Here is a 25,697-nt window from a genome sequence, read left to right on the forward strand (position 1 = left end):
TGGACAGTGACGGATATTGATTATCACAATTTACGAACACCGCGTCGTATTTTTTGCATGATATTTACGGTGTGGTTTTTTGCTGTCATTGTATCACTGGCACCACAATTTGGCTGGAAGGATCCCGAGTATATGGAGCGTATTGAACAACAAAAATGCATGGTTTCGCAGGATGTCATTTATCAGGTAAGCGAACATAGACGATAGAGGAGGGATGTAGGGAGATCCAACAACCAAGCAATGTCTGCCATCAATAATTCGTGGCGGTCCCTCCAATGTTTTTTAATGATGAACTATTTATCTAACTTATGCTCGCTCGTTCATGACAATTGTTTAATGGAATCCTTTTTTATGACTGTCATTTCTTTTCAGATTTTTGCTACCTGTTGCTCCTTTTACGTTCCATTATTAATGATTTTAGTTCTGTACTGGAAAATCTATAAAATAGCACGCAAACGTATTCAGCGGCGTACAAAACGTTTGCAATATTCTCAGAGTACAACAAAAGATGTGGTAAGTTCAATGGCCCAGTTAATTTATTTATGACTTTTGCAGTCGAGATATTTGGGACATTTTTAGTCATGGCACGATGTACGATATTGTGAAATTATTTATAAATGAATATTTTAGGCATAAAAAAGGAAAATGTATTATGGCAGATGTTGGGTTTTTTGTTTGTGCTGTGAAAGTGGCACACCTCAATGGGAGTTGGGCGTTAAAGGGGATAAATGTCAAGGGCGTTCCGATCTTTAATGTGTAGCATTCTTTACAGAATGAATACAATAATAGAATTAATACTTAGGTTATAGTTAACAGAACATAAATAACGAACAATGATGGTACATTGTACAGCATACCAAACTATGTACTACGACATACTTAATGTTCGGAAATACACTTACAATAATGCAATGTTAGGGTTAGTACGGAGATGTACAATATTTAGGAAGTAAAGAGATAAACAATATCTTCTATCATAGGAGACCTTTAAAACGAGGGTTACTATAAATATATTTCCTGTCTAATTTTATTGTGGCCGTCGCATTCTCAATGCCAAAAGTCCGAAGATGTTTACAAAATCGGCACAAGTGTATATGAATTTGAATCAACTGCAATGAAAGTTGTCCGTATCGATTGGCGATTGACTATACCAAGGGCTTTGACATTAAATTTATTTTTTTAAACTGTATTCAAATCGACTGTGCTGTGTTCATACAAAGTTTGGGGTTATACCCAAAGATCAACCCATAATTAAACCATACACAATTACGTAGCTCATGAATTGCAACGGCACGAAATATTGGTCCTAGATCCACATTTTAGTATAACGCTCGTCATATATCGACTAGCTGAGTAATTGAATTGTAAATTGTAATTGTATGGGGGCCTCTCCGATAATTTTTTTTCTACAATTTCTTTCCAATAGAAATACCAAATTTAAGATGACTGCTAATTAGCTTAAAACCCTACCCAAACTCACCAAAATATCGCAATTTGGGTGTATTGTTATATGAAGGCTATACCACAACATGGATTTTACATACCAAGCATTCTAAAAGTAGTAACAATGTATGTGCACAATTTCTTAAAAATTGCGAACTTTATCGAGACTTCAACAGAAAGACGTGCTAGGTCGAAATTTTTCTGATTAAAAAACAAAACATATCGACGTCTCCGAACCATAGTATACTAAGTCGACTTAGCATGTTTAAAAGTTCTTTACGTTTTTAGATACTACGGTCCTTAATTTAAATTCTCTGAAATGTTGGTAATCATTGGCCAATCCAAACCAAAGTTATAAGCAAAAATGTACTTAGCATGGTACGTAAGATATAAGAAACGTCCATACTTTGAGAGCTTCTACTGAAAAACTTACTTTTCAGACTTAGCATACTATTCTTCGGAGGCGTCGATATGGACAATATTGCCAATTTTTTTTTATTGAAATAGCTGAAGCCGAGGTTCACCCCTTTATAACTCCGGAGTTATTAAAGTACATAAAAAATATTGAATAGTTTTGGATTTATTTATTTTGTCTTTGAAAACTTTTCATGATAATGACCTCCAAAGTTTATTTACGTCAATGCTTTCTCTACTTTAATGTAAAGCCAGTAAGGAAAGTAGTAAAGTCGGACGGGGCCGACTATCTGATACCTTTCATCACCATGCATCCTATCAGACGGTGCTATATTGAAGGACCACTGGTCATATGTAATTTTAAATTAAATATGAACCGACATAAGTCAATCGACAAATACACCATTCTGCTACCTATGAACTTTTAATTTCCAACGGACATATTAATATTTGTTGGGTATATTAATATTTGTTGGGATGTACCATTTACTTAAATCGAACAAAATATATATGGGAGCTATAGCTAAATCTGAACTAATTTCAACGAAACTATCCACACATTAGGTTATACTAATTTCTGTACGATGTGCAAAATTTCGTGTCTTCGGCCAAACGTGTTTAGTTTGGTGCATCCTAAACCTACAATCGAACGAAAATATGTATGGCTGCAATATATAAACCTGAACAGATTTCAACAAAACTTTGCACACGACAGAAAAATTTCCACACAGAAACGTTGTGCAAAACATTATATATGGGCAATATTGCCACTTTTTTAATATTCCATTTTCAAAAAATTTGGTGCACACATAGAGAAAAATGTTCTGACTCTGAAACCGCTCGCGATCAAATTTTTGGTTGATGCGCACATCTTCGCGAAATATGAGAAAAATAAAAACATAAAGCAGATTACATCAATATATTCATTATATTAATGACATACACATACCTAAAGATTAATTTAAAAATATTTACATAATCTAAACACCTTAATGAATCAAAATCACACAAGTCCGTGTAGCAGTTTGTAAATCACAGCGACAACAAATCCAGACATTGAGGAAAAATATTTGTTTTTGGTTCGAAAAAATAATGTCATAATATTAATTTTTTAAATCCATACAAGAAATTTTAGAAAAAAATGTTGGGGGTATTCTGCTATTTTACCCGAATTTCGCCGAAAAATTGACATATATAAAAATAATCACTTTTTGTGTATAAGTATATGTCTTGCGGATTATATCAAGACCCTTCCGATAAATCTTGGAGTTCTATAAATAGGAATAAATCTTAAAATAAAAAAATATTATGAAATATGCATTTTAAATTGCATCTAAATCGCGTAATTCTCAAAATCATTTGGTGCGCATGCTGTTTCCAGGAAGTACTGAAGTTTATCTCCCAATCCATGCATATTTTGCTAAATTTTATTTGACGGCTAAGATGTGGTACATCTTGAAGCAACCAAAAATTCATAAAACACGAATAATTTTCGAAAACTCCATATTCCATTAACGCGCATTCGATTTCGGAGTGCACCCTAAAAAATACATCGATCTATACCGATTTCAATGTGACCCATTAAGAACCATGGATGTGCCAGCTCACACTATTTTTGAGATAAATTGGGTACATCTCTCTTCTGGCTGAAGTTTTTAAAGTTCTCTTTTCGAAAAAGATCAAAACCCGTATGAGGTCATTTATTGAAGCGGAAATGATACACAGAAAACGCAAATAAATCCGCGATATTTTCAAAAACATTTTTTGCCATATTTCGTGGTTTTGAAAGGCCAGTTCCCGCCGTTCTAGTAGATGGATTTTCACGAAGAAGATTTTATATCATCCGAAACGTAAAAAACCTTATTGATCGCGGGTACCCATATCATTCAGTTGACAGATCTAAAAATTTGGCCCGAAAAATAGGTTTTTTAAAAATTTGATCGCACAAAATTTTCACCATCGAATGAGTATTACTCTGAAGCTGTGCATACTAAATACTCAAAATATATATCAAATTACTCAGATTCGCGACTACAATAATCTTATAATCGATTTTTAGAAATTCATGTTTGCGTATTAAAGCTAGAAGTAAAATTAAAAAAACACTCAAAATCGAGCATCAAAATGTCAGCATCATTTACAGGTAGATGCAGTTAAAATTTTGAAAAATGATACATAAGGGGCGTAGTCCCCATTTTGTTGTTTAGTTTTAGTTTTACTTTGACACAAAGACCTTGAAATGAGTGGCTTAATCATAAATCGATAGAGAACATAAAAAACTGGTTCGCCTCAACCTGTTTTTACACATTTTTATACCCTTCACCACACTGTGATACAGGGTATTATGTCTTTGTGCATATGTTTGTAACAGGCAAAAATAAACGAGATAGACACATGGTTCCTTTTCAGAATATGCATAGAACCACTTTTTATGTCGATTTATGCATGTCCGTCTGTCTGTTGATGTTAAATTGTAAACAAAGTACAGGTCGCATTTTTAATCCGATTTGGCTGAAATTTAGTACAGTTCACTTATTTGGCCCAAGGACAAACCCTATTGAAATTGGGAAAAATCGTTCAGATTTAGATATAGCTCCCATATATATTTTTGTCAGATTTTTGGTAAATGGTGCACCAAAGAACCTGAAAATCTTTCGATTTGCATGAAATTTGGCACAGAGTACTGAATTAGGTACAGAATGATGTGTGCCAAGTTTCGAGAAAATCGGTTCAGATTTAGATATAGCTCCCATATAGAGTTTCGTCCGATTTAAGGTAAATGGTGCACCAAAGTCCCTATATATCTTTCGATTTGTACGAAATTTGGCATAACGTACTAAATTGAGCCTAGAATGATATATGTCAAGTTTGATGTAAATCGGCCCAGATTTAGATATAGCTTCCATATATAGTTTCGTCCGATTTCATGTAAATGGTACATCAAAGGCCCTATATATCTTCCCTTTTGCTCGAAATTTGGCATGACGTATTGAATTGAGCCTAGAGCGATGTCTGCCAAGTTTCGTGAAAATCGGTTGAGATTTAGATATATCTGATATGAAGTAATTGACGCACCAAGAAGCCAATATATGGCTGATAGGAACTAAACGTACCGAAATTAGTATAACCTGTGACAAGTTTCGTTGAAATCGTTTCATATTTAGGTATAGCTTCCATATATATTTTCGACCGATTTTAAGTATGTTTGTCAGATTGACATCAAATTTTGCACAACGAACAAAATTGAGCCTAGAATAACGTAGTTACATTTTCTAGAAGTCGATTTGTTTGAAGTCGATTTTCATACTTTTGTCCCAAACGAATGACATGTTTATGGATAGATCTAGTCCGATTCACATTTAGATAAATATCACATATTTTATTTCATCCAATTTCATGTTAATTAATACTGTTTAATATAACCATAGTGGTGAAGGTATCATATACCTTTACTACTTTACTACTTTCTTAACAGGTTTTACATTAAAGTAGACACAGCTTCCACTAAAATAAAGTTTGGAGGTCAATATCATGAACAGTTTGCAACGACAGATCAATTAACCCAAAACTATTCACTTTTTTTATATACTTAAGTAATTACCGAGTTATAAAAAGGTGAACCTCCGCTTCTGCTATGTTAAACAATTGGCAATCTCCTAAAAATGTTTTAAATTCCTTGAAACTGAGGTTTGCAATCTTATAACTCGCGAAATATGAACATGTGATCTGTGAGTAAGTTGAAGATTACCCCATGGACAATATGGTTCTAATGTATGATTTTTGGATATAAACACTGCATCCACCCAAAGGGATGCTGACATTTTGAAGCCAGATTTTCGGTTGTTTTTGAATTTTTCTTATAATCAAGGATTGTGGAACTCGTGGTTTTTCTTCGTTTAGTGTATATCTCAGGAATTTGCTCACCGTAGCTTATTTTCCATTGGATTCCAAAGACGAAAATTTGGTTCGTAAATTGTTATAAAAACCTTTTTTTAGTCTAAATTTAAGAAGTAGAACCCCGCGTGATTTTAGTTATTTTACGTGTCGAATCTAATCTGCCTAGTCATGTTCAATTCCGCCTAATAAAACGGCGGATATAGATACCTTGAATGTAGGAAAAACTAGAAAACGTTTTTCTTCGAATTGGTTTTTCATACATTCATGCTTGTATTATCATATTCGCGAATATTTGTAATAATAGGAAAAAAATAATTGATACGCGTGTTTTGTACTTAACCAATTTTTTTTTTAAATAGATGTACTTTAGTGCGTTTTCATATGAGATTACAAAAATCTGATGCGCATAAAAATCTTATGCACGTTCCGTCATTTTTAACCATTTTTAAGGTATTTGCATAGTAAAGTGCATGAGGCGGCACACTTTGGTCGCTAAACATTCGAAAATTTATAATTATTGGAAGAGATTGATTCGGTTTATACGAAAACCGCATGCGCAACAACTGATTTCAAGGACTACGCGAATTGCATGCTTTTTAATGTTGATAATTTTTATGTATTGTAAGTGCATGCAGTTAGGCCATTTTTTAGGGCGAAGCTATTATCAAATGAATCTGCCGATATTTAGCACTCATCTAAAAGAATTTGAAGAAGAAAGCTTTAGAAGATTTGCGCAAAACCGTATTCCATTAACCATACTAAACCAGTAAGGAAAGTAGTAAAGTCGGACGGGGCCGACTATATGATACCCTTCACCACTATGGGTATATTAAACAGGACTATTAACATAAAATTGGATGAAATAAAATATGTGATATTTATCTAAATGTGAATCTACCTAGATCTATCCATAAACATATCATTCGTTTGTTACAATGGGACAAAAGTATGTAAATCGCCTTCAAACAAATATAAATAGGTCATCCGTTGGGCTATATCTGCACTTCTAGAAAACGCAACTACGTAATTCTATGCTCAATTTTGTAAGTTGTGCAAAATTTGATGTCAATCTGACTAACATGAGCAGTTTGATGCCCAATTTACTTGAAATCGGGCGAAAATATCTATGGAAGCTTTATCCAAATATTAAGCGATTTCAAACAAATTTGTCACAGGTTAGGTTATACTAATTTCAGAACGTTTTGTTCCTATTGGTTCCTTGGTGCGTCAATTACTTAAAATCAATCTATAATGAAAGGGAGCTATATCTAAATCTAGACCGATTTTCTCGAAACTTGACAGACATCACTCTAGGCTCAATTCAGTACGTTATGCCAAATTTAGTGCAAATCGAAGAATATATAGGGACTTTGGGAGCTATATCTATATGGGAGCTATATCTAAATCTGGACCGATATTCTCGAAACTTGGCAGACAGCACTCTAGGCTCAATTCAGTAAGTTATGCCAAATTTCGTGCAAATCGAAGGATATATAGGGACTTTGGGGCACCATTTACATGAAATCGGACGCAACTATATATGGGAGCTATATCTAAATCTGGACCGATTTTCTCGAAACTTGGCAGGCTCAAGTCAGTACGTTATGCCGAATTTTTGTGCAAATCGAAAGATATATAGGGATTTTGGTGGGCCATTTACATAAAATCGAACGATACTATATATGGGAGCTATATCTAAATTAAGACCGATTTTCTCGAAACTTGGCAGACATCACTCTAGGCTCAATTCAGTACGTTATGCCACATTTCGTGCAAATCGAAGGATATATAGGGACTTTGATGCACCATTTACATGAAATCGGGCGAAACTATATATGGAAGCTATATCTAAATCTGGACCGATATTCTCAAAACTTGGCAGACATCACTCTAGGCTTAATTCAATACGCTATGCCAAATTTCGTGCAAATCGAAAGATATATAGGGACTTTGGGGCACCATTTACATGAAATCGGACGAAACTATATATGGGAGCTATATCTAAATCTTGACCGATTTTCACGAAACTTGGCAGACATCATTCTAGACCAAAATGATTAGGCTGTACCAAATTTCGTGCAAATCGAAAGATATATAGGGACCGTTTACATTAAATCGGTTAAATATATATATGGGAGCTATATCTAAATCTGAACCTATTTTTCCCAATTTCAATAGGGTTCGTCCTTGGGCCAAACAAATGAGCTGTGCCAAATTTCATCCACTTCGGATCATAAATGCGACCTGTACTTTGCTCACAAAAATACATGGACAGACGGACGGACGGACGGACGGACATGCATAAATCGACTTAGAAAGTGATTCTATGCATATTCTCAAAAGGAACCATGTGTCTATCTCGTTTCCTTTTGCCTGTTACAAACATATGCACAAAGACATAATACCCTGTACCACAGTGTGGTGAAGGGTATAAAAATCGAAAATTCAAAAAACGTTTTATTTTACTTAGAAACCAGTGAACGGAGCAGTATAGTCGGACGGGGCCGACCATACGATACCCTACAAATATTAAAGTGTAACCCCCATAAACCCCACGTCTGAGTACATACGACCATATAATTGGTATCAATATAAAGGTCAACCACTCCTCTTGGATATACAATAAACTTCTCGGGTCTATGTCTTTCAGGTGCAAACATATAGGCCATAGAATAAAAATTTTGTAATTATTCACACAAAAGTCAGGGTCTATTTGACCCGCTAAATATTGAGCTATCTTTATCAAAACTGGCAAGCTTATTCTTTAGCCCGATCCCGTTCATAATTGCGGCCTCTGAAGCGAGCAGAAAAACGGACAAAAATTAAGTATTTGGTCCGTTTCATCCACTAAATATTAACCGATCTTTACCAAAAACAAAATTTCGCGATGATTGGCCTATAACTCTGGCCTGTATCGTGTTTACAAATAGATCAACTCAGCTAATCGAGATATGACGATCGGTATACTTAAAGTTGGGTCTAGAACCAATATATCGCGGCATTACAAACTCTTGGGGCACAAAGCTATAATACCCTGACAACATATTATATATTTAATTATTTTTATTTTCAGATATCTTCATGCTTTTATTTGTGTTTAGCGACTATTGAACCGTATTTCAATGTGATTTGACAACTATGCAGAGAAAACAAATGTATTTAACCATTTGTGAAGAAATTCGCGAATTACACCAAATAGGAATTCATTTAATTTATACTTGAAATACAAGATCTAAAACCGAACAGATTTCGAATCAGCAAATTTTAATTAACCTATGTACCAAAAATCATAAATGCACTCGCAAAAATTTTTTAATTTTTTTTTTTTTTTTTTTTTTTGGTGTTCAATTGCCAGCTCATTGAAAATCATGAAAATTTAAATTCGAGAGTGGAGGTTCCCTTAAGGATGGAAAATTAGTCTTGAACCTCGAACGTATCGAATCTTGATATTGGAAATGCTCTGTGAAGAATGCCAAAATATGAACAATTCCGCACATCGATTAACTCCATAGAACGAAAATTTGAGGAAAGAGAACTATAACCAAAGATAGACTTATAATTATATAATATAGCTTCGTGTGAGCCCAATAGTGTGTAAAGCCGAGAAATATATGTTCAAGATCAATGGATCCAAAACTTTATTTTTGTATGTTTTTCTAGTCGCTCAAGATGCCACAAATATGGGGAAGAGTAGTTAGCCAAAGAATAATATGAAGTTCGATCAATATTTAGCGGGTCCATTTGACTCCAGAACGACATTTACCTTTGATACAAACCATAAAGATGTCTTTACTCGGGTGTGGGAGTTATACTTAAATATGATCACGGGTGTACTTATTCCGATAATATTCACAGAAGACCCCACAAAGAATATATATTTTTGGTCAGAATAAAATGCTGGGACACGTTTTTGAACCGATTTGGCTGCAATTTATTATGTCCTTCACCGCACTGTAGCACAGGGTATTATGTCATTGTGTATATGTTTGTAACAGGCAAAAGAAAACGAAATAGACACATGGTTCCTTTCGAGAATATGCATAGAATCGCTTTCTATGTCGATATAGCTCCCATATATACTTTCGTCCGATTTTCAGTAAATGGTGCACCAAAGCACCAAAATATGGCCTATTGACACAAAATTTTGCACAAAGTACTGAAGTTAGTATAACCTGCTAGTGGAAAGTTTCGCTTAAATCGGTTCAGATTTTGATAGATAGCTTCCATATATAGTTTCGTCCGATTTTCAGTAAATGTGGCACCAAAGCTCCAAAATATGGCCGATTGGCACAAAATTTTGCAGAACATACTGAGCTTATTGTAACATAACGTGTGTCATGTTTTATGAAATCGGTTCAGATTTTGATATAGCTCCCATATATATTTTCATCCGATTTTCAGTTGACGGTCCACCACAGCTCCAAAATATGTCCGATTGGCACAAAATTTAGCACAACGTAGTGAAGTTAGTGTACATTACGGTGTGGAAAGTTTCGCTGAAATCGGTTCAGATTTAGATACACTTCCAATATATAGTTTCCTCCGATTTTCAGTTAATGGTCCACCACAGCTCCAAAATATGGCCGATTGGCACAAGTATAACCTAACGTGTGGAAAGTTTCATTGAAATCGGTTCTGATTTTGATATAACTCCATATATAATCGTCCGATTTTATGCCAATAATGAACCAAAGACCAAATATGGCCTTTATGCATAAAATTCTGAGCAACGTCCTGAAGATAGTTCAGCTCCCATATATATATTTGTCGGGTTTGGTGTAAATAATTCACCAAGGTTCCAAAATATGGCCCTTGAACGTTGAAATCGGTTCGGTTATATACAAATGCTTTCATATATATTTTTGCCCGATTTAAAGCAAATGGTGCAACAAACTCCTCATTTTTGTCAGATGGATACGAAATTTTGTCGGATTGAGATTTGCTTTAAATTGATTTATATAATTTGCCCCATTGTAAACAAATGACTCTATATTGGTCTAAATGGAAAATTTAGCAGGGGCTGCAGAATGACATGTTTATGCATTGATCTAAATCGGTGCACAATTAGATAAAGACCAAATATTTTAGTTCATCCAATTTCATGTGGTCCTGTTAAATACACCCAAAGCGGTGAAGTGTATCATAAAGTCGGCCCCGTCCGACTTTACTACTTTCCTTACTGATTTGGGTTCTCATTGTATAGCACATCCTTTAACTAAAAAATCTTGCCAACTGATTAGAATGTATGTTTTGATATTGCGTACAATGGCTAAATGTTTACTCCGAGAGTACAAGATCTGGAAAAGTTACCAGGGTAAAAAAGAGGAACTATTTATCTTTATTCTAACATAAATTGTTTTTATGGAAGGAGAAATAGTAAATATGTTTAGGGGCACATATAATTTAGTATTGTTTAGTATTACCATTATGATAGTATAAATGCAATATAGATCCTCAGTGGTTATTGTGTAGGTTATCATATTGTCCACCCCGTCCGATCATACTTCTCTGCTCCAAAGTAAATACAAAATGAAAATATGTTTTAATTTATACCGTAGGTAACAATTTTGAATTATTGTTAAAAACTGGAAGGCAAGAAAAGATGAATAATGTGTTATATTCGGCCTGAACGAACTTTTTATACTTTGCATGGTAGGAAAACATGAAAATGTGAAATATTAAATATGTATTATTTATTTATTATTATTTTTTTAATTTGTCCAAAATAATAAAAATCGAGGAGCAACGTGAACTTAATGTCGTCAATCTGCCAATTCGTCAGTTTATATCGAAGAGTTGCAAACGGAAAACAATCTTAATATATCATCGCCATCATTCCAGAGAATATTCAAACTAAAAATATAGCTGAAAAGACATTTAAATCCTAATTAAACTTTTATGAAAATAAACAAACATTGAAACCCCACAGGAATATAAACAGGTTATTTATAAGTTTAGTTACTTTATAGGTTCGTTCCCGTACTTTTTGATAGTAAAGCTAGTAAAAGAGCGAACTATCAAAAATTACTCTCACATACAAGATTTGCGCAAAAAGTAAAGGAGCGAAAAATAGTTAAAACATAAAGAAACGTCAAAATCAAAAAATTCATTTGTTAAGGACAAAAAAGACTACAGAAACCTAATGCACAAAAAAAAAACAGAAAAATAATTTTTTGTTTAATTTGTTTAATTTAATTTTTTTATTTGTATAATTTAGAGGAAAACATTATCAAATATTTGGAAGTTGAGTTTCCGACGACTCCGAGTCCGGAAAGGGGAAATTGGTAGATATTTTGATTGGAATGTTTTAGCAAACTTGAACAACAAGATATGGAACAAGTCAAGTTTAGGGGCTCCACTCGAATCATTTTGAAATGATTACCGTAAGTAGCCCTCCTTGTGCGGATCACAGATATATAAATTTCATGTGGGGAAATGCATACTTCCCGAGATATTGGCCTTGAATTTTCGGAACATATTTTCTCCCCATAAAATATATATCACTGTAATCAGTTCACCGAGGACTACTTACTGTAAAAATGTTAAAGCGATCCAAGTGGAGCCCCTAAACTTGACTTAAGTCCAACATATTTTGGACCAATGTACACACATTGGTTAATACGATTAACCAACCCAACCCAAGTCTTCATTTTATAATATCTTCATCTGAATCTTCTGCCAGGCATTCATCTTCGCTATCCTGCAAAAGAGAAAAAAATCTGTTTGTCAATTTTTAAATTTATTTGTTTTTTTTTCAAGCAAATGTGCGTGCGTCTGTGCGTGTGTCCCTTTTGTTGAAGCGCTAACTTCCATATGCTTTATTTCGGACTGTATATCTCTGGCAATCAAATGTCAAATTCATAATTTACTACATTTACTATTTCGTGCTAGGCCAAATTGGTCTTGCAGAAAATAGGAGAAGAGAACGCCATTTTGGTTTTAACTCTCTTAAATTTAACTTCAATTGTTCCTACTTTTCGGTGTAAGGAAACGCTTTTCTAGCAAAAATTGCAAAACTAGTACAATATAGTACTATATTGCAGGTTTGGGAACACAGCTAATGTGAACATTTTGAAGTTGTCATAAACATTTGAATAATAGCTTGTCACTTCTTATTGACTTATTTTACCGGCAGGTAGAAAATTACAAACTTACAAAATGTAAGCCTTACAAAATATGATTGTCAAATTAACCCCTAAAATATAAAAAAAATTACAATTCTGGAGTTTAACTAAAAATTACAAAATAACAAGAAGTCACATGCCAAGAAATGAACCTATACTAACGTCTGCTATTGGACAGTCTATTGAACAAAATTTATTGTGACACATAAGGGAGCTCATGAAAAATTCCTTTTTGGATAAAAGATTCTGTCGAGTATATTATGAACCCAGAAGAACAACTTCATGAAATAACAACTATAAACCAAGGAGCGGTGCACAATTAATACTGAACTAAAATATTGTGCGGATCTAACATAAAAAATAATGTTTTAGGTCCATTTCATTCCCTTTAACCGCAACCGGAAAGATCAGTGAGATATTTTCTTTGTTATTAAAGAAATTTTGCAATGCAAGAAAAATATGATATTAGCTTGGTGCCATGTCCGGACAGTATGACGGATGCATTGAAACTTCCCAACCAAACTCCCGAAGTTTCTGGCGAGTCTCTGTTGGCCAATTCTGGCCGTTTCTAGTCAATTGTAAATGTTTTAATACTGTTTTATGGTCGACTTTTAGCTCATGGGCGATGTTACGACTGCTAACATGCCGGTCAACTTCGATAATTTCTCCGATTTTATCGACATTTTCGACGACCAGCCTCTGCATCAAACACCAAAAATTCGCGAACGGAATCCATAAATCCAAAATTGCACATAATTGACTGTTACAGTACCGGAACCATAAACACCATTCACAATTTTAGCCGCTTGGCTTGCATTTTCGCCTTTGTCAAAGAAAAACTGTAACATGTGCCGAATTTTCTCTTTGTTCACTTCAATTTTAACACCATGTAACTCACAACTGAAAGCACCAAAGAAAAACCAGCAAAATAATTTGGTTTTACTGCGAAATATCACCCTTCTAACGAGCATAAATCTGAAACTGTTTGATCGATATTTTACCAGAAATGTAACAGTGCAGCCTTCTGGCGAAAGAAATAATGGATTTCTTTTTCTCCAACATAATATTTAAGGCTCACACACAAACAAAATTGCGGTGAGATGGCCTAAAAATTAAAGACCCACTATTGCAAGGGTACTGGGCGACATGGAGGCAGGTCAGTAATGACATTGGGATGTTTTTCTTTCGATCTATTTACGAGATTTATGATGTGTTGGAAAACTCAATGGTTCCCTTCGTTGAAGAAAATATACCGGTTGTTTGGGTGTTTCAGCATGGCAATAACCTCAAGCATAAATGGAAACATGTCGAATGTTGCTTTCGGGATTAAAAAATCAGGGTTTTTTAATGACCAGATCTTTACCCTATATAGAAATCATTGTAGTATCATAGATAGCCAAATAATAAAAAAACTGTTTCATAATCAAACAGACATAACCTCTTCACAAAGGTTCAGTATACCACAAATAGTATACCCAATGATCAAATTGAGCATTTTATTGATTCAAAAAAACTTCATGACTCCCTTGCCACGTATCTACTGTCAAACATAAATATTTTCGTGCAATTGTCTGTTAGATAGGAAGAGGAGAGATAGGTGAATCAGGAAATATAAAATCACAGAAAAAAACACAACATAGATAGGAGAAGACAAGGAAAAGAAACCAAGATGATGTAAGGCAACGAGGTGGTATATTGCCTGGAGAGCCCTCCCAACCGTGATTGCAACACATTGTATTGTAGTCCGAAATAGTATTTTGCAATCCCCAAATCTCTTTCATGACGAAACTATGCCTACATACCAGAGCCAACAAACAGATATATATTCAGATCTATTCAAAATTCATTATTTTCTTATTCACTAATTCACAAATAACCATAATAGTTTAAAAGTAGTGCGTTCATTTGAAAATAATCCAAACTTATTTTAAAAACTAAGCTTAACGAAATATTAAACAAATAAGTATAAGAACTAGGTATAAATAAAATTATTGTAAATTTATAGATTTTTATAATATTTCCGGTTTCATATACGTAATACTGATTATTGTTCAATCAAGAAATATAAATGTGTTCGGATTATTGGAAGTAAAAAACATTATCCGCACGATGTTCGATGATAATTATATTTGAAATGCACTTAGCTAATTATCATGGAAAATCGGTGGATCTGTGAAATACGCCATATAACAAAATACAAAACATCTCATAAGAGACCCCATTAGCTTTCAAAATGTCCCGCACACATCTTTAAAAAATTATTATTGATCACTTTTTGTATTTTTTATGATATAAAATATAATCAAAACATATTTACTGACTTACGTTTTCTGTCGATGTCCCCCGCTGAAAGTACTTTCATGGAGCGCCGTCGGCAGAGCTGTCACATTTCAAATATTAAGAGATGCAGGCAGTTCTTTCATACAGCTCATAAGAGATGCAGGCAGGATGTGATAGGTTTGGATCACATTAAGTGAGATAACCAATGGAGAGAATGGTCCGTGAATAAATATATAATGTTGCAAAGGTTTAACATCCAACACCCTGTTAAAGTCAGCTGCTGCTAAAGCTTTCATAATGTAATCGATCGTTAATTTTAATAAACCCTTTGTAACTTGTATGTAACATTGATTATTGCGGTTGATGATGTTTTTGTTTTATGTTGTGTTGTTAATCACATCTTTTGCATTGTCTCTTTATTCTTTCATTTGAGTGTTTTTGTCCATTCCGGTTTTTTACAACAACAGTTTGAATAAAGGAATAAAGAGACAATGCAAAAGATGTGATTAACAACACAACATAAAACAAAAACATCATCAACCGCAATAATCAATAGTGGTATATATATATATATATGGTTTACGTTATGGCAAGCCTTCTAATCATCAACCTTAGAGTACCACTGATTGTTTTTATTATAATTTGAGTGAATCCACTCGTACTGTTCGATGTCTGTTCATCCATCTTTAGATGAGGTGATTTACGATCTTACACAAAAGCTTCCACATGCAGGTTTTCTCTCGAATAACAAAATATCATTCGGCCTATCAGAAATGAACAATTAATAATAAACATCAATATCGAATATCCCAATAGGCTAATTGGTCGATTTTGCCAATCAGAACCACAAATGCCCAAGAAAACTGGAAAAAAAGGAAAATAGTAGACAACCTTATACTCAACGATTTAAGGGAACCCCACCCATTCTCGATTTTAATTTTTCAAGATTTTCAATGGTCTGGTAAATCAATACCAATGCTTGTAAAGGTTTGTAACTTTGCACATATTAATTTGAAGATTTAAAAGAGAAGAAAAATAATTTACAAAAAATGTTTGTTATTGTTTTGTTGTTGTTTTTTTGTAATTAAAGAAAAGTCCTTATTTTTTATGGCGGGCATGATAACTCCTCACTGGAACATCGGAATCCGAAAATTCCAACGGTGTTAGAAAGAGTACATGTCTGGCTCTCGTATGAACTAGGATTATTGACTTCGCTCTAAAATTAACAAAATGGCGGGCCTTTGAAAAAATATTTTTGGAAAATCGCCGATTTTTGACCAAAAACCAAGTTAAATAATAAGGAAGATCTTCACCGATTGGCTTTATCCTAGTTCATACGATAGCTATACACTCACAGAGAAACGTGTAAAAATTTGGAATCGATTGGGTTATTAGTTTTTGAGTTATCGTGCCCGCCATTCGCAAAAGATAAAAACGCGTTTAAGGTTTGAGAAGCCCTTTAGCCATCACTTGATGCTGACACAATAAATCGGCTATATTTTCAAGAGTGCTTGAGATTTTCACTTGAAATTTTGTTGGGACATTCTTTAATTAGTGTAGATTCGAATTAAATCAAAAAAAATTTTGACCCCGAGAATGGGGGGTCCCCTTAAATAAAAAAAATGACTTTAGAACCAAATACTTAGTCTTGATTTAGATTAGGCGAGTTTACTTGCGGCAAGTCTTTGTTTGTAGGAGAGAGGGGAAAGGGGAATAGATATGGAAAAAAATTGCTCGTACCGACAATTTTCTAGCAATTCGTTTTGTGTATTTCGTATTTTTTGACATTTTATATTTATTTAAATGTGAAAAAACTATTTGAAACAAATAAGTCCTGATTTATATTAGGCGAGTTTACTTGCGGCAATTTTTATCGTTCTATTTTAAACTTGCGTCTATACAAGGCAATTCGGTTTCCAAAATAAATTTTTTTAATTTGTTGTTTTTTCACATTTAAATATAAATAAAATGTCAACAAATACGAAAAACACAAAACGAATTGCCAGAAAATTGTCGGTACGAGCAATTTTTTTTCATTTCTATACCCCTTGCCCCTCTCTCCTACAAACAAAGACTTGCCGCAAGTAAACTCGCCTAATCTAAATCAAGACTAAAAAAAAATTTTTTGAAACCGAATTGCCTTGTATAGACGCATGAAGCAAGTTCAAAAGAGAACGATAAGAATTGCCGCAAGTAAACTCGCCTAATCTAAATCAAGACTTACAGAATTATTGATAACAACGTGGATTTTAGATTGATAACAATTTTATATCAAAAATGTTTAAATTCGACAAGAATACAACTTCAACCAAAAGGAAATATGATATTGTGTAACTTCATTTTAATTTGAAGATGTTGACTGTTTAACTAGCGGTTGACAAAATGGACGAGATTTTTGCCGGCAAGTAAAAAGAAACCTAGCTGACGCGGTCAAGTAGCGCAATCCTTCCATGAAAACTGGTAAAATCATAAATATAAATGAGGGTAGAATGACAACTAACTGAAAGGAAATTTTGGTAAACAAAAGGAACATCAGAAGCAGATGTCACTGGCTTCCTGTCCGTTACAAAACCGATTTTAAAATTATAATAATAACTAATCCGAACCAAAATATCTGTACAGGCACACAATTACAATATATAGCATTTCCACTTTAAATGAAACCTTTTACAAATTAAATGAACCCTTTTCCAAATTAAATGAAACCTTTTCCAAATTAAATGAAACCTTTTCCAAATTAAATGAAACCTTTTCCAAATTAAATGAAACCTTTTCCAATTGAAATTAAACCTTTTCCAAATTAAATGAAACCTTTTCCAATTGAAATGAAACCTTTTACAAATAGAATGAAACATTTTCCAAATTAAATGAAACCTTTATTCTTATCCAAGGAAATATAATATTTCCAGTAATTTTAAATCAATATTTGAAAATTAAATCAAAGTATATTAACAACTATAGTTGTATGGCTATGTAATTAACATAAATATTCCCTAATTCGGTGTGATTTTATTTTATATCTTTACTTAATGAAATCTAAAAAATAGTAATACAAACTGGGGTATTTCTTGACATTTTTGACAAGGTAACTGCTTATCTTAATGAAGAGGTTCCCTACTTGCATGTCCATAACGCAGTTAGAATTATCTTGCCGAGTAAGCTGTTGAATACTTCGCTCGATTACATCAACAATGTTATGTTCCATTGAAACGTCACACAGCTCAGCTCTTGTACATAATTTTAATTTTAAAAATGCTTTTTCGATTGGGTTTACCATTGGAGAATAAGGCGGTAAGAATTTAAGGTTGCATCTTTTGGATTCGATCAAATTTTTTATGTCATGTCGCTTGTGTATTTGAGCGTTATCCATTATCAAGAACGAATTTTCCAACTCTGGATTGATTTCCTCCAAAAGACTTTCTATAAATAATTTAAATCTGTCTGCATTGACACTGGAATTAGAAATTATTGTGTGAATGGGGTATCCCCAATATTCATTGATCGTTGTTGGGGTATCCATTTTGTAAAGTCTTGAGCATATTTTTGTCTCAAACCTAATGTTCTGGAGTCATTCATTCGTTCTATTACACTAGAGGCCATATTCAACGTAATTTTTAATTTCCGTAATCCATTTTCTATGGAGCTTGTGGAAATATTTATATCATTTTATCTCAACAGTTTAGTTTTTATGCCTTTGAGGGTAATTCCAGGTTGACTTTCTAGATATAACTCGATCAGACTTAAAACTTTCCTCCACGCTTATTTTCCTTCAAGAATTTCTTTTTGTATCTTCTTATTAATGCTTTTGCTGAACTTATTTTTATGCAGGTTAAATTTGCAGTCTCGGAAATTGTTCTACCCTCTTCATACAATTTACATAATAAAAATTTCATGTCTTTTATTATTTTGTTATACTGACCCAATTTGTTTCGGGGTCTTGTAGATGTAGCTTCGGTAGGTTCTGGAGCATTGCCACTTGCAATACTTGGCGAGGTTATAGATTCTTCTTCAGGTTCCGAGCTAAAATCAGGTTAGCTCATAATTATTTAATTGTGTATGGCTACCTATACAAAACTCTACTGAATGAATGACTCCAGAACATTAGGCTTGAGACAAAAATATGCTCAAGACTTTACAAAATGGATACCCCAACAACGATCAATGCATATTAATCACACAATCATTTCTAATTCCAGTGTCAATGCAGACAGATTTAAATTATTTATAGAAAGTCTTTTGGAGGAAATCAATCCAGAGTTGGAAAATCGTCTTGATAATCGATAACGCTCAAATACACAAGCGACATGACATAAAAAATTTGATCGAATCCAAAAGATGCAACCTTAAATTCTTACCGTCTTATTCTCCAATGGTAAACCCAATTTTTAAAAATAAAATTATGTACAAGAGCTGAGCTGTGTGACGTTTCAATGGAACATAACATTGTTGATGTAATCGAGCGAAGTATTCAACAGCTTACTCGGCAAGATAATTCTAACTACGTTATGGACATGCAAGTCGGGAACCTCTTCATTAAGATAAGCAGTTACCTTGTCAAAAATGTCAAGAAATACCCCATTTTGTATTACTATTTTTTTAGTTTTATTAAGTAAAGATATAAAATAAAATCACACCGAAGTAGAGAATATTTATGTTAATTACATAGCCATACAACTATAGTTGTTAATATTCTTTGATTTAATTTTCAAATATTGATTTAAAATTACTGGAAATATTATATTTCCTTGGATAAGAATAAAGGTTTCATTTAATTTGGAAAAAGTTTCATTCTATTTGTAAAAGGTTTCATTTCAATTGGAAAAGGTTTCATTTAATTTGGAAAAGGTTTCATTTCAATTGGAAAAGGTTTCATTTAATTTGGAAAAGGTTTCATTTAATTTGGAAAAGGTTTCATTTAATTTGGAAAAGGGTTCATTTAATTTGTAAAAGGTTTCATTTAATGTGGAAATGCTATATAAAGGAACCGACCCATTGACAGTATTTTGAAGGGTTTAATCGCATTTCCCATTGTATTGCCTGTAATTTGGCATTCCGGGCTATTGGGGTAGAACACAGTTTTGTGGAAATTTGTCTATACAAAATAAAAAAGATCTGCCCTGTTTTCGTTCTTTATAAGTTTTTAGTAGAATTTTCATATCGATTTTCTGAGGGTCTGTTATTTTGGAACATTACTTTTATAAGCTGAAAAAGTTCGGCCTTAACGACATTTTTACTTGTACACACAAAAGTCTTGATATGCTAGTGGAGATATGATGATGGGTATTCTAAATGTTAGGTATACGACAAATATAATCATTCCATCCTCTAAACGCTTTCTTAAATTTATTGCAACAAGTTTTCAATCATACCTTCTTACATGATGTTGGTAAAATGGTGATTTTCTTATTTAAGATGCTTTGATGTTCGCGATCAAATAGTACTTCCGTTCAACTTATGTCACTTTACACTTTCAGCCACCTCATTGAAGATTTCCTTAAAATAAAATATTATCAAATTTCATTTCGATATCAAATAATATTTCGTTATTTTATTACTACATAGACAATTATCCTTATCCACTCCTATTGCCAAACAAATACTGTTAAATAATTTGTAATATAATTCATATGTATACAGTATCGATAACAGTTTAAATGATTCTATTATATTTTTAGACATTGTATTGAACTTTATTTTTAGATGACTGCTTAAATGATGAATGTTAAACAGTCACACCGAGTGTTCCCTGTTTATTCGTTTTTCTCGTTTCAATTTCATTGTTCAGTGTTTATATATCAATATTTGAGAAGAATCCATAGAAAATTAATACCCTTTGGATATTTCAATTACTCAATCACATTTCATTGGAATTGTTTCCTTCTGGATATTGTTGTTGTTGTTTTTCCTTTCTCCATTTCAATTGTAAGGATTCAATACACTTTTGTTCTCTTACCTTTTATGATGTATTGTAGCCAAATTGCTGGCAATTTTCAATAAATAAGGGAATGTTTTTTCTTGGAAGTTTATAAATTGTGTCCAAGAATTTGACGGAATATTGCCCTATAGCAATTATAAAACACAATGGATGTTTGGGGGCATTTGACTGTAATTGTTAAGGCAACAGTTAAGGAAAACTCATATTTAAATTTATTTGGAGTGAAAAGATTCGGACTAGCAAAAATTTAAATGGGTGTTGACCAACCAACATCAGCATAAGACGTACGTAAAATAAAATCTATCGAGGCTCAAAAAATCTGTTAAGAGAACGTTGAATACAAAATTGGAAACACTTAGGTGTATTTGCAATACTAAATATCCTAGAAGTCTGTGCATATGACAAATCTAATATACTCTCAACTTTGTTCACATTTCACCTATTAGTACAAAATTTTGCAGAACGTATTAAATCTATTAAAAAAATCGCTCAGAATATTTTATGTTGGGACTACAAAGATCACGATCAGTTACTGCAAGGCCGGCATATCTCAAAAACAAAATAAAACCAGTAAGGAAAGTAGTAAAGTCGGACGGGGCCGACTATATGATACCCTTCACCACTATGGGTATATTAAACAGGACTATTAACATGAAATTGGATGAAATAAAATATGTGATATTTATCTAAATATGAATCTACCTAGATCTATCCATAAAGTATGTAAATCGACTTCAAACAAATATAAATAGGTCATCCGTTGGGCTATGTCTGTACTTATAGAAAACGCAACTACGTAATTCTATGCTCAATTTTGTAAGTTGTGCAAACTTTGATGTCAATCTGACTAACATGAGGAGTTTGATGCACAATTTACTTGAAATCGGGCGAAAATATATATGGAAGCTCTATCCAAATATTAAGCGATTTCAAACAAACTTGTCACAGGTTAGGTTATACTAATTTCAGAACGTTTTGTTCCTATCAGCCTATTGGTTCCTTGGTTCGTCAATTACTTCAAATCAATCTATAATAAAAGGGAGCTATATCTAAATCTTGACCGATTTTCACGAAACTTGGCAGACATCATTCTAGACTCAATTCAGTACGTTATCCAAATTTCGTGCAATCGAATGATATATAGCGACTTTGGTGCACCATTTACATAAAATCGGACTAAAATATATATGGGAGCTATTAAATCTGGAGGATTTCTCGAAACTTGGCAGACATCATTCTAGGCTCAGTTCAATACGTTATGCCAAATTTCGTGCAAATCTAAAGATATATAGGGACTTTGGTGCACCATTTACATGAAATCGGACGAAACTATATATGGGAGCTATATCTAAATCTTGACCGATTTTCACGAAACTTGGCAGACATCACTCTAGGCTTAATTCAGTACGTTATGCCAAAGTTCGTGCAAATCGAAAGATATATAGCGACTTTGGTGCACCATTTATATGAAATCGGACGAAACTATATATGGGAGCTATATCTAAATCTGGACCGATTTTCTCGAAACTTGGCAGACAAATTCTAGGCTCAATTCAGTACGTTATGACAAATTTCGTGCAAATCGAAAGATATATAGCGACTTTGGTGCATCATTTACATGAAATCGGACGAAACTATATATGGGAGCTGTATAGAAATCTGGACCGATTTTCTCGAAACTTGGCAGACATCTTTCTACGCTCAATTCAGTACGTTATGCCAAATTTCGTGCAAATCGAAAGATATATAGCGAATTTGGTGTACGATTTACATGAAATCGGACGAAACTATATATGGGAGCTATATCTAAATCTGGACCGATTTTCACGAAACTTGGCACACATCATTCTAGACCTAAATGATTAGGCTTTACCAAATTTCGTGCAAATCGAAAGATATATAGGGACCGTTTACATTAAATCGGTTAAATATATATATGGGAGCTATATCTAAATCTGAACCGATTGACCGATGACATGTGCCAAATTTCATTCAAATCGGATCATGAATTCGACCTGTACTTACAATTTAACATCTACAGACGGACGGACGGACGGACATGCATAAATCGACTCAGAAAGTGATTCTATGCAAATTCTCAAAAGGAACCATGTGTCTATCTCGTTTCCTTTTGCCTGTTACAAACATATGCACAAAGACATAATACCCTGTACCACAGAGTGGTGAAGGGCATAAAAAATGTGTTTTAAATTTTCAATGCAGGGAAAGGTACTGGAAAAGAACCGGTTTTAATAAACCGTTTAGAAATCAGAAAGCTAACAGAATCCGGGGCATTCTGTATGAAATTCATCTAAAATTCCTTTAAAGATGGTTGGTTAGCTAAGCCAGCTTTATATTAATATGACAACCACTGTACTTACTTAAACAATCAAGGTGTTATACATACGGTATTGCAAATTGAATACACTCATACCCACCATCCATTGGCGGAGGGTGGCATCAAGAAGCGAAAAACTAAACTTTGTTTGTTTTCATAGTTTTTAGAAAAACATTTGTTCAACGTAAATACCTGCAGGCAATATGTCAGTCATCTTGGAATAAGGGTGAATAGTTCTGCGAATGCATAAATATTTGTCAAAAGTTTTGTTTATTACAATGAAATGCGAAAACAATTGGCAAATGCTTGGCTGCTTTTGTTCGACAGAAGACGGCGAAGAAAACATCTCTATCGTATATTAGATTAGAACGATTTGAATAATAAATAAATTGTTATGCTATTACTAGCGTAATTGTAAAAAAAAATACCTTAAAGTTTTTAGCAGAAAAAATAAATATTTCTCTACAATTTGCATGCCATAACATGCAAATGTAATCCACTCTTTTGTAACATCAACAGCTTTTCATGGTCATCCTTTTTTCTTGCAGGATTTCGAGGAAAAGGCGAAAAAGAAGCGCATAAAAATTTGCTTCAGCAAGGATGTATCCTCGGACAAAGGTTTCAGTTCGTCGACTGGCGACAACTATGGCGGTGGCTCCAATGCCAACATCAGAGAGGAAACGGAATTCAGCACCAGTAATATTGAAGACAAAAGCCATGCAGGAACGGAGCTGACCAATGTCTCGGATGAGATGACAACTACGAATGCAGATGAAGTAAGTAAATCGTCAAGTAGAATGCAAAATTTTCTTCCTCTCTCCTTCCCTGATGTCACGCTGCAATCTGTAGCATTTAAACAGTAAAAGACAAAGCGGAAATAGATTAAATTCTTCAACAGTAAAAAAAAACAATTTCTCTTTTTTCTGTCATTTCCGCCCTGTCTTAACCTTTCATCAAAATCGCATGATAGCGTGTGCCCCTGCCTCTGGAGATTTCAACTGTGTCGCAGCAGGTTGCTGCCACAACATCAACATTTCAGCAGCACGTCACAGCAATTGTGCTGACCACTGCAACACCCCGCCTCACTGTGTGCGGTGGTGGCGGAGGCGGCGGTAATAGCAAACAACATCAACAACTACTTGGAACGAATCCCCACCAAAAGCTGGCCAAGCGACGTCAGCAAATTGAGGCGAAGCGCGAAAGAAAGGCAGCCCAAACACTGGCAATCATTACGGGCGCCTTTGTTGTCTGTTGGCTGCCATTTTTCGTGATGGCTCTGACACTGTCGCTGTGTAAAAGTTGTGAAATTAATGCTGCTGTCGCATCGCTTTTCCTATGGCTTGGTTATTTTAATTCCACGCTAAATCCAATCATTTATACCATTTTCAATCCCGAGTTTCGACGTGCCTTCCAGCGTTTGTTGTTTGGCAAAAAATATGTGGCCAATCGATGTAAACGGCGGAGTGCCAATATATGATCCTAGCAGAAAAGGGGCCCGGAGCCTAGTGTTGCAATTGCGGCAGAATATACGAGTTGTGCGTGATGTTAAATTCGGTGAGTTACTTAATTCTGGTGTTAACATAAGAATATAATAATCTACAAGGGAAAATGGCAGCGTAAATATTACAAAGATGTTTAAACAGCATGGGTTTATTGGCATGACATTTATATGTAGACGGTATCGTTTTATATAAGCAACAAACCGGCTGCCAAACATTTTTACTAAAATAATTTTTTATGTCACAGACAACTAAGAATATTACATTACAGTAATGGGAGGTTTATCTTAAATCAATGTTGAATAGGACTAAATTGAGAGTAACTGTGTGAGATCGTAACTGAGAGAACATCATCAAATATGACTGAGGAAAAGAGGATACTTGTTTACCCATCACCGCTATCGTACTATTTTGTTCATAAGTGTCTTAAATCTAACAAGTAAGTGCTCGAAATATCCAAAATTTATCCGGTTCATAAGAAATCTTGGATACAGGGTATCATATAGGAGGACCCGTACTACTTTTGAACATTCCTCACCGTTTTTTATGGAAATTTGTCACCAATCAGACTAGTTGCTTGATTTTGAAATTTTGAATGTGCCTCATTATTAGTTGATAGGTGTGTAATAAGGCTTGGTTTATAGAAAATTGTACGGGAATGGTACGAAAAGTGCAGTGAAATATACAAAAAATTTGAGCATTGAATTTTTGAATTTAAGAAAATTGTACGGGATTTTAGAAAATTGTTCGGGAAGGGTACGAAAAGT

General features: G+C 33.9%; 1 protein-coding gene across 1 annotated transcript; it reads left to right on the top strand.

Annotated features, from left to right (window-relative positions):
- Nucleotides 1–24,979, top strand: LOC133329564 (5-hydroxytryptamine receptor 2B). The gene is made up of 4 exons (XM_061538040.1): nucleotides 1–186; nucleotides 373–513; nucleotides 23,980–24,207; nucleotides 24,402–24,979. The coding sequence occupies exons 1-4, from the start codon at nucleotides 58–60 to the stop codon at nucleotides 24,906–24,908; spliced, it is 1,005 nt and encodes a 334-aa protein (XP_061394024.1). The 5' UTR covers nucleotides 1–57; the 3' UTR covers nucleotides 24,909–24,979.
- The last annotated feature ends 718 nt before the right edge of the window (nucleotides 24,980–25,697 follow it).

This window comes from Musca vetustissima, unplaced genomic scaffold, assembly GCF_032173495.1.
Source record: "Musca vetustissima isolate MV318-11 ecotype Yass unplaced genomic scaffold, APGP_CSIRO_Mvet_v1 utg20538, whole genome shotgun sequence".
In the NCBI taxonomy this organism is placed as follows: domain Eukaryota; kingdom Metazoa; phylum Arthropoda; class Insecta; order Diptera; family Muscidae; genus Musca; species Musca vetustissima.